The 14,720-nt window shown below is 47.5% G+C and overlaps 1 protein-coding gene across 19 annotated transcripts in view; it reads left to right on the plus strand.

The window, feature by feature from the left end:
• Positions 1-14,720, plus strand: part of LOC129009980 (voltage-dependent L-type calcium channel subunit alpha-1C) — a 716,779-nt gene that overhangs the window by 606,632 nt on the left and 95,427 nt on the right. For 8 of the 19 annotated variants that reach the window (XM_063672327.1, XM_063672319.1, XM_063672317.1 and 5 more), the window contains 6 exons: positions 963-1,077; positions 1,836-1,956; positions 2,297-2,366; positions 9,675-9,807; positions 12,337-12,466; positions 13,690-13,749. In XM_063672327.1, the coding sequence (XP_063528397.1) occupies positions 963-1,077; positions 1,836-1,956; positions 2,297-2,366; positions 9,675-9,807; positions 12,337-12,466; positions 13,690-13,749 (629 nt within the window). Of the gene's footprint in view, positions 1-962; positions 1,078-1,835; positions 1,957-2,296; positions 2,367-9,674; positions 9,808-12,336; positions 12,467-13,689; positions 13,750-13,896; positions 13,957-14,720 lie in introns of all 19 variants that reach the window. The other 11 variants (XM_063672320.1, XM_063672318.1, XM_063672322.1 and 8 more) reach the window with 2 other exon arrangements.

The raw sequence follows: 14,720 nt of genomic DNA on the forward strand, positions 1-14,720 counted from the left end.
GAGAGAGTCACGTCCAGAGCCAGGGGTAACATAAGAACAGCTCTGGGCCAAGTCCCAGCTAAGGCAGTGCAGAAAACACAGTCATGGAGCCTGCAGACAAGGTTTTCTCTTTTCCCAGCTGGATGAGCTCTTGCAGATTGAAGGTCCTCTACCTCAGTGTCTGTAAAATGTGGCAATGGAGTCATAGAACCTACTACGTAAACGGTTGTTGGGAGTTTTAATGGGATCATGCATGCAAGGCCCCTGCCACATTCGGAAGCCTCCCTGGACAAGCCCCTCTTCCCCGGCCTGAGTTGCGGCTTCCCTGTATGTGAAATGATATGAATGTCTGAGTGCCTGGGGCTGGGGGTCAGACTTCACAGACTTAAAGCCCCCTTCCAGCTGTGCTTTCTTTGGTTCTGCAGTACTGTGACCCACAGCATTTCTGTTGGTGGAGTGGGGTGGGGAGAAAGGGCAAAGAACTGTCTCCATTGGGAACTCCCAAGCCTTGGCTGGCTCCAGCTGGACCCTCCAAGGGTCTTCGTATGTGCAGGCTCATATTAAGAGTTGGCAGAGGTACCAAGCCACCCCCTCAGCACCCAGTTATAATAAACCGCTCTTAAGAGCGTTCTGCATCCTGCTGGAGACAATGCTGTTTATAATGTCAATTACAGCCAGTCATCTCAGCAGAGAAAGCAATCATGAAACCCAGCAATTAAAGTACAAGGCAGGGCTTGCTGCCTCCCTCCGCCTGCTCCAGTGTGCAGGCTAGCCTGTTCTCATCCCTCTACATAGCTCCAGGTAGCCAGGAGGGTGATGGGGAGGAAGGGGAGGGGAGGAACACTGTTGGGGTCTGACTTCCTCAAAGTGATTCACTCTCAAGCTCTCTCTGCTGAGGAGCTCTACCCTGCACGTCCTACATCCCCCGTGCCCACCAAAACCCCAAGCCAAGGGTGATTTTCTTTAAGAATGGACACAAACAGATATCCTACTGAATGTGTTCTTGGCCATTGCTGTGGACAACCTGGCTGATGCTGAGAGCCTCACATCCGCCCAGAAGGAGGAGGAAGAGGAGAAGGAGAGAAAGAAGCTGGCCAGGTAACCCTCGAGGCTTGCCCAGGCCCGGGGCTCCAGGGCTCCCATTCTGGAATGTCATCCCACTGGTGGCAGAGAGACGCTTGACCGCCAGCCTCTGTTGGCTGTCCCTCCTAGGAGGACTCTGGGTTTGGGGCTTCCAAAGTTGGGCCTCTCTCCTAATTCCTAAGCATCACTCTGGTAGGGACCATCAAGAATTATAATAATCTCTGCAATGGTGTCATATTCTCCACCTGCTGGGATTATCTTTTGAGAAGCTGTGATAGGTGGCAGGAGTGTAGGGTGGGGAGAGAGACAGGCAACCACTCAGTTGGGAAACGCAGCTCCAGCTTACAGAGGGAGTCCTCCTCACTACTTTATAATTCATCTCCAGTGTTAGGAAGACAAGACGGGGCCCTATGTTGTATCCTATCATTGTCTAGACGGGACAGTTCTAGGCCACACAGCTGCCGGGCACTGAGCAGAGCTCCTCCAGGAGCCAATCCTAGATGAGATCCACCATCCTTTTCTGCTTTGGTGACCCAGGCATCTCTGGAGCTGCAAGAGGCCAATTGCGTGCCAGGCAGAGCAGGTGTGGCTCAGCCCCGTAGCACTTGTGACTGAGCTGCACATGAGAAGTGTCCTGGAGAAAGGAAGATGGACACAGACCCAGGGGATCTGTCCCCTCTGGCCCCAACAGGCCACAGGGCGGTTCCCTCCTACACTATTCTCTATCACTCCAGTAAACAGCCATTTATTTTTTTCTGCTGCTGACTGGCCAGGACTGCCAGCCCAGAGAAGAAACAAGAGTTGGTGGAGAAGCCAGCAGTGGAGGAATCCAAGGAGGAGAAGATTGAGTTGAAATCCATCACAGCTGATGGAGAGTCTCCACCCACCACCAAGGTGAGGAGCTGTCTCCTTCCTGGAGCTGTGAGGCCGGTGCTGGGGAGGGAGGGCCACAGCCTTCCCAGGCCAGAACCCCGTGGAGAAGAGGAGAGAAAGAAAGACACCCAGTGGAAAGAAAGCCAGTGGGGACGAACAGGAGAGCTGGGAGGGGGAAGAGAAGGCAGATTGGCTGGATCACAGCCATCTGCTGATGTCTTGAAGGAGATATGCAAAGTGACAAGTACCTATTTTTGAGCTAAGTCACTGACTAAAATGCAACTTCAAGGCTACTGCAAGCCTCTTAACTTGGGGACATATCTAACTGTATTGTTCCTTCTTCTCCCCTGTAACTGTCTAGATCAACATGGATGACCTCCAGCCCAATGAAAATGAGGATAAGAGCCCCTACCCCAACCCAGAAGCTACAGGTACCAGTCCCACTGCCTAACCTGGGATTGGGAGATTGGAGGCAGAGATCTAAATTCTAAAGCCACATGGGAGTGGCCATATATTAGGGACCATGGTTCCAGTGTCCCTCTATAAGTACCTTGCACTGCTGAGTGTCTTCTATCTCTATATTTAAGCATCATCAGTCAGCATCTGGGAGACAGGTTTGTTTCTGGTTTCCTCATAATGAGATCACATTTGAGCAGTGCTTTTGTGTCCTTTCCAAGCTGGATTCTGTGTACATTTAAATTTTTGTTACATTACATGTTGTAAAATCATTATTAATTTATATAATGTATTAGTATGGCATATGTTGCAACATTATGCTCACTTAATATTAATAGTAAATCCCAAATCTGCCTTGCCCCTACTCGGGAGGCAGTGCCGAGTGCAGGGACAGCTGCCACCACAGATGTCCCACTTGTTGCTTTAGAAAATGATTTCAGGTCTCATTATAAAAGGCGCACTTACTGACTCCATCTTTTTATGCTTCTATCTGATATCTAAATTGGCAGGCAGTCTGCTTCTCAAGAGCTTTAATGTCAGAGATCAGAGGTCCTCCCTCCAGGCTTCACTTCCCAGCTCCCTGAAATCCCATACCCTGTACAAGGCCTGGGCTTGCCTTCCTCTGACCTAGAATTGCAGATATTATCACCAGTTTCAAGCTTGAAGTCAATAACATGCTATCAAGGGACTGTTGATTTTACTGACATTTCCTTGTTCCTGTAGGTTAGGCTATATTTGGGTTGTTCACCAAGTTAGGTGGCTGAGAACCTCCTACATTTATGAGCAAAGCTCGGTTTCCCTTTTTGCTTTCCCTCCGCTGGTTCTCTGCTTAGAACACTCACAGGCATCCTTGGGAACCAGACTCCCTGTGGTCACACTGTCCTCACTCCCCTCCTCCTGCAAGGGAATAGGATGCGGTTTCCTGGAGCTTGGATAGAAAGAACAGGAAGGGCATTTTCATATGCCTGGCATTAAGCCTTTGAAGTTCTTAAAAACCCTTCTAGGGTGAAACTGTTAGGGAATTTCAACGGCGTACTAGAATTATTGAACAAATGCAATGGGAGGATCTTGTCTTGATCCTGAAGCAACAAATACACTTTAAAATGACATTTTAGAGGGAACTGGGGGAAATTGAATATGGACTGGGAACTAAATGATTTAAAGTAGTTTTGTTAATCTTGTTGGTATAATATTTTATAGTTCTGTTTTTAAACTGCTGCAGTGTTTATGGCCAGAGTCTAAATGTTTACCAGTTGCTTTGCTTTTAAAATATTCCAACAACAAAAAAATGGGGACAGAGAAGATAAATGGAACAAGATTAGCAAAATGTCCAAAGTTGTTGAAGCTGGTTACATATATGAGGTTTAGTATGTGAGACTGTACTCTTGTGTAAATCTTTAAGGTTTAAAATGAAAGACAGTAATAAAACAAATTCCTTAGGGCCGTGAGAAGAGCCCTCCCATGGGGCCAGCCTCCAGGATGGGCCTCCCTGCACACACAACAGGGCAGATCTGGCATGAGGGTCTTTTCACACAGGCACCCAGCTGCAGCCAGGCCTGTACGGCAGATACACCTCTTGCATCTTCAACAAAAATCTCAAATTCTATTATTCTAAATCTGTACTCTTGGCTTTTCTCTTCTTTGTTGCTCTAATGAAATCAAAGGGAAGAATGTTAAAAAAAAAAAAAGAAAGAAAAAAAGGGCTAATGAGGATTTTGTCACCAGGTCGGCCGTCCTAGAAATGCCTCTCACGTAGCTACCCAGTGGCTCTGAGGACCGGGGGATGCTTACGCTTTCCAGCTGAAAAGCTCTTCCTACCCTCTGCTGAGGCCTCAGGATTCTTGAGATTTTTGAGCATATGGCCCACTCCCCGTCATTCTGTTGTGTCTCTACTTTCGTGTTGAGACCTCTGGTCCATACCCTGAGGCTGCCCTGACTGCCCCACCACATACACCAGCCACCACTCCGGCCTTTGAAGCCAGCCCCAAGCATGCCCATTTGTGCACTATCCCCGGTCTCCAGGTCCTCATCCAGGAGGTTCAAAGGGTAGCATGCTCTTAAAGCTGGTGGCCCCACACATCGCCCTGCCCCCAAAGGCTAAGTCAGCCTGTGCTTCCCAGCTCTTCTCACCTTCCCATTTCCTCCATTCCCTGCCTCCACAGTCAGCTCCTGGATCCTTTAGTGCTAGGTGCTGCAGAAGTTCTCAGAGACTTCCGAAGATCATGTGGCCTGTTGTCTCTGTTCTGGTCAATCTCTGGTTCCTTCCTGCTTCTCTTTCTCCCAAACCATGAATGGCGAAGAGCCTGATCTACCATTGTGCTCCCAACCACTGCCCCTTCCAGGCCAGCAGCCCCTACCATGCCTGGTTCATGCAGGTGCTCCTTAGCAGGCAGCACTGGTGAGCGTCCCTTCTGCTCTGCCTTCAGCCAGACCACTAGGGAGAAAGGGCTGGAGTCAGGGAGCACACTGCCATGCTCTCCTGCTCCCTCCCTGTCTCTGTCTTCCCCTGTCTCCTAGGCTCGCCCCCTGCCCTCTCCCTCTCTCCTGGACTGTCCAGATTGCACCTAAAGCCATGTATCAGAGTGGCCAAGTGGGAGCTGGACTCCAGAGTGCACTCTGCCGGCTGCAGCTTCAATTGCCCTCGCATGACCACGAATACTCAGAGGAGGGGCCTCTTTCTAATTCAACAAGGGGCCATCGAGGCCAGCCATGGCCCTAGAATCCTTCCCTCTCTGTTTCATCTGAAAAGCTTGCCAGCTGCTTTCACCCTCCCAGATCGGTATACCCTAATTATATTTCGGTGAGAAAAAACCCAACTCACTGAAAAGAAAAGCATTTTGCCCAGATGAGTAGAAGCTAATTCTACTTTTGTTTAATTTATTAATTTATTTGAGTGAGCATGTAGATGTTCACAAGAGCCACTAAGGACTTAATGTTAACAGGTACACATTAAAAAAAAAAAAAAAGGAGTGCCGCCAGACACTGAGTAGTCAGCACCGCCTGTGCTGGAGGAGGCTTTCATTGCTGCAAAGGGTTCAAGGACAAGGAGAGCCATGAGGTGGTAGAGTCTGGGGGCTTCATGCAGAAGGGTGGTCTTGACTGAGCTTTGAATCGGGGAGTTGGAGAGGCTGAAGGAGTTTTTTCAGTATCGTACAATCATCAGAGATGCTGAGAGTTGGGAGGAACCTTGTAGATATTCATGAACTACTCATGAAGCATTTACTGTGTGCCAGGCACTGTGCTAGGTACCAGGGACATGGGGGTCCTTGTGGTGGGCAAATAGGGAAGACCCCCCACCCTCTTGGAGCTGACATATCAATGGGGAGACAGGCAGCAGACAAACCAACCAAAAAGGTGACATCACATGATGTGAAGATAGTAAAATCAAGGATTGTGTTAGGGGATACTCGGGGGTCAGGCTGCTTTGACTGTGTGGTCAACAAAGGCTTCTCTGAGGACACAGCATTTGACTGGAACCTGAAGGATTCAAAAGAACTAGACAGGGAATCAGAGCGAAGAGCTCTCTAGGTGGAGACCCTGAGTGCAGAATCTCTTACAGGGATGCACTTGGCTGTGGGGACTCCAAAGAGGGCCAGTGTGCCTGCAGCAGGGAGAACCAAGGGATAGTGCCCTGAGGCAAGAGGCCGGGGCAGGGCAGGAGGGCAGGGCAGAAGGCGCAGGGCCACGCAGGAGGCTGGGTCTGGTCCAGTGCCCTGGAGGGCCACCAGAACATCTGAGCAGAGGTTGCCCTGACATGATGTCCAACTCACCCTTTCAGAGATTCCCTCTGAGTGCTGTGTGATTAAAGAACAGTGGTGGTCAAGAGCTGAACGGGGGCAGGGAGGATACTTGCGCAGTATCCAGGCAGAGAGGATGGCAGCTTGGGCAGGGGATGGTGCTGGAGATGCAGAGAAGTGGTCAGGCTTGGGGTATATTTTGCAGGTAGGACCAGCTGGATTCACTCATAGCTTAGATGTTGGAGAGAGGGAAAGAGGAAGGTAGGGTGACTCTGAGGTTTTCTAATTGAGCCAGCGAAGAGAAAATCCCCAATGCAGAAACTATATCTACCACCTGTGCTCCTTGTACCCCAAGGCACTGCTCCGGGTGTCTGGCCCTTACCAACCAGGCACTCCCTTCAGACTCTTGCTCCCTGCTAGGAACTAAGCTCCTTGAGGACAAGAACCATGGCTTTGTCTTCTCAGCCTTGGGCTCAATACTCTGTAGGCACTAGATCTTACAAATGTCTTTACTTTATGTGGCCAAGAGGGAAATCACGGAAGTGAGGATGAGCATCAAATGGAGAGGGGCAAAGGTTGCCAAGGACCAATGGTGGGGCTTTGAGTGCTGCCCTGGTTTTACTTTGGAATCCTCTGACCTGCCTTCCAAAATGCAGCAGCAACTCCAGCGTGTAGCAGCACCTCACTTCCGATGCTTTTTCCAAACCTCCAAGAACAAAAATTAGAAAAGAAAGATCCCTAATGTATTCTACTGGCATTTGGGAGTAGGAGGCTAGGTGGTTCAGTTGCCAACCCCAAAATGAGCCTTGCCTGACTTTCCCTGATCTGTCAGCCTCCCTCCTCTTCCGTAATACCTGCTAAACATCACATGCTGTCAAAGTTGTGTTCCTTTACAAATCTGAGTTTGTCCTTCAGAAATCATTTCCTCTTAAGCACTGTGCCTGAGGTTCAGCTGCTGTGTGTCTGAATGGACCAGCTAACTTGCTTCTCCCCAGGAATGGAACTCAGCATGGAGCTTCATAAAAGGGAGGGAGCTCATGCAGATGGAAGAGCCTGCACCGTTTTCCATTAGGAACTCCGAATGGCACAAAGCTATAGTAAATATGGGTTTCTGTAAACACAAATGATTAAAATAAGGATAAAATTACCTGTTATCAAATTATCATGAAGAAGAAAGTGTTGGGTCATTTCGGGCAAAACTGAAAAGAATACAAACACCTAGGCAGGAATTTAAGATCCTTCTCAATTAAATTTCACTTGAAATACCATGATTTAGGCCAATTCCGGTTTTACTTATTCGACTTTAAGTAGAAGACTTTTCTTTTACATACCAAGGGTTGGGTGTCACAAGAACTCCAACTCTTGGCCTGTAGACAGTTTTTCATCTTGGGCCTCTCTTCTGCTGAAAAAATATTACTTGTCTTGCTGGTCAGCTCTAATTACCCTAGGGAAAGAATCTGATTGATGCCTGTATGGTACTGGCCCTCCAAAAAAGCCTTTGGTCCCTAAATGCTTGAATGCTTTTTGCTTGATAAAGAATTGCTTTCTGTGCTAGGCATTTTTTTTCTTTGCAGTACCTGGCTTTGTTTGAACCAGAAGAGGGAGAACATGCAGAGGCACAGCTGTGTCCATGAGATGAGCGTCCCGTAACTATCTTTCTCCAGCCAGACTAGTATCCCCTTGACCTTCGTTTTATACAGAGTCCCCTTCCTTCTGAAGGGTGTGGAAGTTCAATCATCATCAAGAAGTAAGGGCTTCTAGTGCCAGGCATAGCTTTTCTTTCCAGGGTTTTCAGCACATAGGGAGAAGGGACAGACATTTAAAATCAGTCATCAAGGTACTGGAGGCAGAGGTTCTGCTGGGATTCACGGAAAGGTCATTCCCTGGAGCGTGAGTACTCAGGAAAGCTGGATGGAGGATGCTATCTGCATTGGGGGTCCTTGTGTGCTCTGCAGAGAGGGAGATGAAGAGCAACTCAAACAGAGAGAGAGCATGAGGAAGGACGGAGCACACAGTGAGCTTGTCAGCTCACTAGGGCTGCCATAACCAGTGACCACACACTGGGCAGCTTAAACAGCAGAAATGCATCCTTTTACAGTTCTAGAGGCTGGAAGTCCAAAATCAAGGGGTCCACAGGGCCAAGCGCCTTCTGAAGGGCTCTTGGGAAGAATCCTCACTTGCCTCTCCTAACTTCTTGTGGTTGCCGGCAGTCCTTGGCTTGTAGATGCATCCCTCCAATCTCTGCCTCTGTCTTCACATGGCCTTCTTCCCTAAGTGTGTTTTTGTGTCTCTGTGCCTGTCTTTATGAGGATAACAGTCATTAGATTTAGGGCCCATCCTAGCCCAGAATAACTTCATCATAACTAATTACATCTGCAAAGGCCATATTTCCAAATAAGGTCACATTGCAAAGTTCTAGGTAGGCATGAGTTTGCGGGGGAAACTGTTCAACCCACTGTAGTGAAGTGCTCAGAAAATAGTTTCATGTGAGTGGACAGTTTGTTAGGGAATAATAGGTGGTAAGGACCTGACTGAGAAAGATGTTGAGCATTAATTTACAGGCTTCGAGTCTGTCCCATGGGTAGAGGTTGTAATAAAAGCAGCAAACACTTACTTACAGAGTGGCTGCTATGTACCAGGCACCGTTCTGAGGTATAGAGGTACTGTTATTCCACCTTAGATGGAGAAACTGAGGCACAGAGAGACTCAATAAAATGCCCACAGCTAGAAAGAAACAGAGCCAGGATTCTGGTCCAGGCAATTGGCTGGAGAGTCTGCTCTTCACTCCCATGTTTTTACTTTCCCCTTCTGAGTATCTTCAACACATTTGACAAGCACAGGATGAGCAGTGCTTCCTGCCATGAGCATTGTGCTGGCAAGCGCAGGAATAAGCTGTCTGACTTTGGTCCACATTAAATGTGGCCACTGGCCGGGAGAACGAAGGCACTTCTTTGATTGGTGTCAGTGTCTAAACCTTTGTATGAAGGGCCTGTTTTGGTCAGTATTGCCCTGTTATCTCGACAGCACATGAATTTTTTTTTTTTTTTTTTTTTTTTTTAGTTGCAGAAATTGGGAAAGTGTTGGTTTCTAATTCCTGGAACTTCCAAGGGTAGGGTTATTTGCAAGGGATTCCACAAGCCAACTCAGCCATACCCTTTCCCCAACCTGCAGCCTAGATAGATGAGTAACACCTGGCAGTGCCCTGTCCTACCTGGTCACCTCTTCTCATACCTTACAACTAGGATGACCAACCACCCCAGTTTTCCCAGAACTAGGGGGTTTCCTGGGATGTGGGAATTTTAGTTTTAAAACCAGGACAAGTTGGTCGCCCTACTTACAATCCCCCTTATTGTGCACTGCCAGATACGTCTTCTCCAACAGAGATGAGCTACAGCAGCACCCACAGGGAGACAGCAGAATGTCTGTCTTGGTTGGTACCCTACATTTTCAGAGCCATAATCATGTCTGCCAGTAGGAAGGTCTCTGAAAGTGGTAAAATAAGTGGGAGTGCTGGAGTTATTTAGAATGGTGCTGTTCTTCTTACAGGAGAAGAGGATGAGGAGGAGCCAGAGATGCCTGTCGGCCCTCGCCCACGACCACTCTCTGAGCTTCACCTTAAGGAAAAGGCAGTGCCCATGCCAGAAGCCAGCGCGTTTTTCATCTTCAGCTCTAACAACAGGTGTGCAGCAATGGTGGGGAAGGTGGGGTCCTGCTCTCTCTAGTACCAGCCTGGCAGTTGCCTGTATTTTATCTGAACCTCTGGATGGATCCTGAGACTCTCCCAGCTCCTTGCAAATTGTATAAACAGACACTCATTTAGGGAAGAGTCCTGGATTTTGAATCAGAAGACTTGTGTTTATTTTCCTCTCCACTTTTTGAAATGTTTAAACTCTATTTCTATTCTTTGGGTGATTACCCTTGACAATTTACTAATTCTATTTAACTTAACAAAATGTGATGTTAAACAATATCAAGAACCTCCTCCTGTATAATAGATTGACCTTAGACTATTTTAACTCACTCATCTGCTCCTTACTTACATGGAATTGTCATTAGTGTTTTAGTCCAACTTTTATTTTTAATCCAACAAGTTAGTGAGTCTTACTATTATATAGATAGTGTGTGTTTGGATATATGTACACCTTACCATTTTATTTGTTCACCATTTTTTTACTCATTTCAGTCTATCCTTTAGCTAACATTTTCTTTCTTCCTAAAGTACATTCTTTAGAGGCTCCTTTAGTTCCATAATGGCGAATTCACTTGTCCTCTACTTACCTATAACTGTTTTCACTTCTTGCTCTTGAAAGATAGTTTTGTTGTGTACACCATTTTAGACAGACAGTTTTTGTCCTGCAGCACAAGAAAGGTGTTATTCTACTGTAAAGTCAGCTGTCATTCCAACTATGATTTCTTTGTGAGTAACTTAACCTTTATTTGCAGCTGCTTTTAACATATTCTGTTGCCTTTGTGGTTGTACAGATTTACTATCATGTGTCGAGGTGTGCATTTCTTTCCATTTGTCTTGCTTAGAATACATTCTGCTTCCTAAGCCTATGGATTTAGATTTTTATTCATTTATTGAAAAGGTACAGCCATAATGTTTAAATATTGCTTCTTTTTAATTCTATATTTCTTCCTTCTGACACTCCAGTTGGACATCTGTTAGACATTTTCATTCTGTCCTCCCTATTTCTTAGACAGTCTTACATATCTTTCATCTCCTTGTCTTTCTGTATTCTGGGAGATTTCTTCAACTGTATCTTCCAGTTTCTTAATTCTATTTTCAACTTAATCTATATTACTGTTTAAACCAATTTTTTATCTTGACCATTATATGTTTTTGTTTCAGTCAGTTCCATTTGTTGCTTGATTTTCCAGATCCATCTCTCTAAGCTAGTAGTTTCTATCGATTCCTCATCTTTGAGATTTAGTCCTTTATTTCATTAAATATTTAAAATATAGTTGTTTTATAGTCTGTATGTAATATTTCCAATACCTCCAGTCTTTGGAATCTAAATCACTTATCCAGTGTTTCTTCAGATTTCCCATCTTAGTGGCTTGTCCTTTTGTGCATCTGATGATCTTTGATTGTGACCCCAACACTTCCTCTTCATTTGTGAGAGTCCTGAAGACCTAAAGTAGGTCTGGGGAGACTTTCTTCCAGATGCCCCTTGGAGGTGTTGGCTTGGCCTAAAATTCCCAGGCTTTCCTGCCCCACCTCAAGACTGGCTTAACCTGCAATTTCTTGACAGCACTGCTGTTATTGGCTTCCATCCTCAAGCAATTCTGCCCTCCTGGCTGGCTCTCTCTCCATACATAGCCTCAGCTCAATGGAGGTTGGTGGGAGGGGTTGTTGGTTTGAAGCAGATGATTCTTAACAGCCATCTCCTAACTCTTATAAACCAGAATTGTCTCAGAGAGTTTGGCCTTTCGAGGGTTTGGTGCTTCTGCAGCAGGAGGGCTTTCTCAGAGCATTTAGTCAACCATAATGCTAGGAGCAGAAGTCTGAAGGCCTGGGTTGAAGCCCTGACTCCCCCACACTAAGGCTGTGTTTCTGGGCAAGACTCTCCTACTTGAGTTTCAGTGTTCTTACCTGTGAAATGAAGATGATGACACCCATCCCTTCCTTCCTACATTGTTGTCAAGATGAGATGGTGTACAAGACACTTTGGCATTTAGGAACCTAGCATTTTTGGTGCTATCACTGAGTACCTAGAAGCTCAGTTGGGTAATTGTGCTGGGGCATGGAAGTGAATTGCACATTTAAAGCTATTACACAGGAGCGGATCACCTACAGGGAGCCAGCTTGGCCAGCCTCTCAGCGTACCCAGCTCCGGGTAGTCCTATTGTTCCCTATGCGTAAGCGTAGAGTAGATCTCATAAAGTGGTTTCTTTTCAATGATAGGGAAAATAAGTCCCCAAACAAAAGCCAGTTATGAATGTCAGAGCAGGGTTTGGGAATTCAGAGATTCTCAAAGGTCTCAGATGTAACCTAAAATATCAAAGATGATATGTGCACCATGGGAGTGAGGAGTTGTCATTACCAAGCAGCAGTAAGACTTCAGAATGAAGAGGTCACTTCAAGCCAACAAGCACCTGTTGCCAGCTGCTGGGGAGGGCTGAGGAGAGGAGCTCCCAAGAGCCGACTGCTGCTTCCCCTTGTCTGCCTTGACTTGTCTCTCCTCCTGTCCCCGCTCCCATACAGGTTTCGCCTCCAGTGCCACCGCATTGTCAATGACACGATCTTCACCAACCTGATCCTCTTCTTCATTCTGCTCAGCAGCATTTCCCTGGCTGCTGAGGACCCGGTCCAGCACACCTCCTTCAGGAACCATGTATGCATCGCCTGTGTCTTCTGCACTCTTTCCCCCTGGGGCTGTGCCAGGCCCACAGCTTCTGTTGCTGACATTGTTCAATCAGGAGCCCAATTCTAGGTGTCATAATTAGATCCACAAGTAACATTTCATTAAGAGAGTAAAGCTTTGATAGAAAACCACCCTAGGACCACAAGCAAATAAGAGAGCATGTACCCAAATGCTCAGGCTGGTTGGATAATTGGCAAAGATCAGGACTTTCATTGCCTGTGGATGTTCCCCAGGAAGCTCTAGTTCCCCGCAAACTTAGTAAAATGTGGCCACTGACTACATGCCCTCCCTTGCTCCCAGCGTACTCTGACTAGAAGGGGAGCATTGGCAAATAGGTGCCAGTGATATGGCTGACCTTACCTAAAAGAGAGTCTTGGTACCTTCGGTAGAGTAGAACCAAATGTGAGGACCCACCCAAGGCTCTGGTGAACAATATTAAAGGCCAGTTTAAGAATTGCTGTATCTCAAAACCTCAACACTTTGTCAAGTCCCAACCAAGTGGACATGAAGACAGCCCGCTGATCTAAAGCCATACCCATGCCAAACCACTCTGCGCTCCTGGGGCCTGCTTGGTCTGGGGCTGTCTTACTGAGGTTAACAGGTGTTGGCCCCATCCCTGATCCATCACCTGAAATATAATAAGTATGCAATCCTGGAGCCGGTCCTCAGCCTGTGCAGACCTCACCTGAAGGATGCACCTCCCTTGCCCCAGAGGAAATAACCCAGGAATAGATTTCCACCAACACAGGAAGCTGGCCAGCTCAGTCCCACCAACGTGAGCAAAGCATTTTGAATCTCCCTGCAAAAAGACAAACCCCATTCTCTGTCCTTTTGACAAGCATCTCAGTGGTCCGATTTGGGTTTGTAAGTAAATTGGATTAATGGGAAAAGCATCCAACCAGATGCTGCTCAGATCCAGTACCAGCTGAGGCCTGCCCTGGAAGCTCACCTCACTTATCTGGGGGCTTCAAGGGAAGCCGCTGTGCTGCCTGAGGCTAGCCCCGCCTCAGGATCGCTGTGTGTGTGCTGCTTGCCCCCCATTTCCATCTGTGTTCCCGCACAAAGACTCAAGCGCCATGCATCTCATTTTGAAGTGTGGCCCCTTTTCTGGTGAACAGCCACTGATCTCTCTTCCTGTCCTGCTTTTCTCCCTTCCCCACCCCATCCCCACCCTGTTCCTTTTTGTTTTGCAGATTCTGTTTTATTTTGATATTGTTTTTACCACCATTTTCACCATTGAAATTGCTCTGAAGGTAAAGCCCCCATCCCCTTCTGCTCCTGCTGTCCCCCTTGTGCCAGCACCAGGTCTCTGCCGCTGTCTGTCGCTAACACACATGCTCCTTCCTGTTGGTGTGGGGTTCACTCTCAGAGCCACTAATCCAATTATGCTTATTTTTCAGATCCTAGGCAATGCAGACTATGTCTTCACTAGTATCTTTACATTAGAAATTATCCTTAAGGTAATGCAACCTGGGCAATGCATCCTCTGTCGCTTTCTTTGTCTGTCTCTGCTCTGTCTGGCTGGATCTTTTGTCTTTTCTGTTTCTTTCACTCTCTCTTTTTTTTACTCCCAAGCCTGAAATTGGAAAAATGAGTGCCCCTCACTTTGTGTGATGCACTTTGCCCAGACTCAGAAGCCAGGAGCAGCCTACCCCACTGCAGCTCCTCCCTCCAGCCACCCCTAAGCAGTCCGTGGCCTGGAAGGGACATGTGTTGGCTGTGCCAACATTAAGGCTGCCATTTCACTGATATGGGCTGCAGCCATCAGCAGCGCCAGACATACACGCCCACATGCACCAGCTCCGGTTAATTGATACCTGAGCCCACGTAGGACTCTCCTTCCCTTCTCCTGCTTCATACACTCTGAAAGTGGGAAACCTCCTGGGGCGTGAAAGAATCACTTCGGCTGCTGTCTTTGGATGCCCATCCTTAGCACCTTCCTCAGTACTTGCAGCAGACATTGGGTCTAAGCTGGGGTTGGGGCCGTGTCACAGTAATCACAGGCCTACTGTGAGATTTGGAGCTGGTCTCCCAGCTGAGGGCTTTTAGCAGGCCATTATAGACTACTGCCGACCCCTCAGTCACCTGCTGCAAAGCTTTGTCACAGTGCCCTTGCCCTGAGCATGGGGGAGGGAGAATTGTGCTGGAGAGCTGAGTACAGCGGGGTGACAGCAGGTGCCGCAAGGAACCTGAGCACCCAGCCCCCAGGCCCCAGCCCTTGCCT

This window comes from Pongo pygmaeus, chromosome 10 (genome assembly GCF_028885625.2).
Source record: "Pongo pygmaeus isolate AG05252 chromosome 10, NHGRI_mPonPyg2-v2.0_pri, whole genome shotgun sequence".
NCBI lineage: Eukaryota > Metazoa > Chordata > Mammalia > Primates > Hominidae > Pongo > Pongo pygmaeus.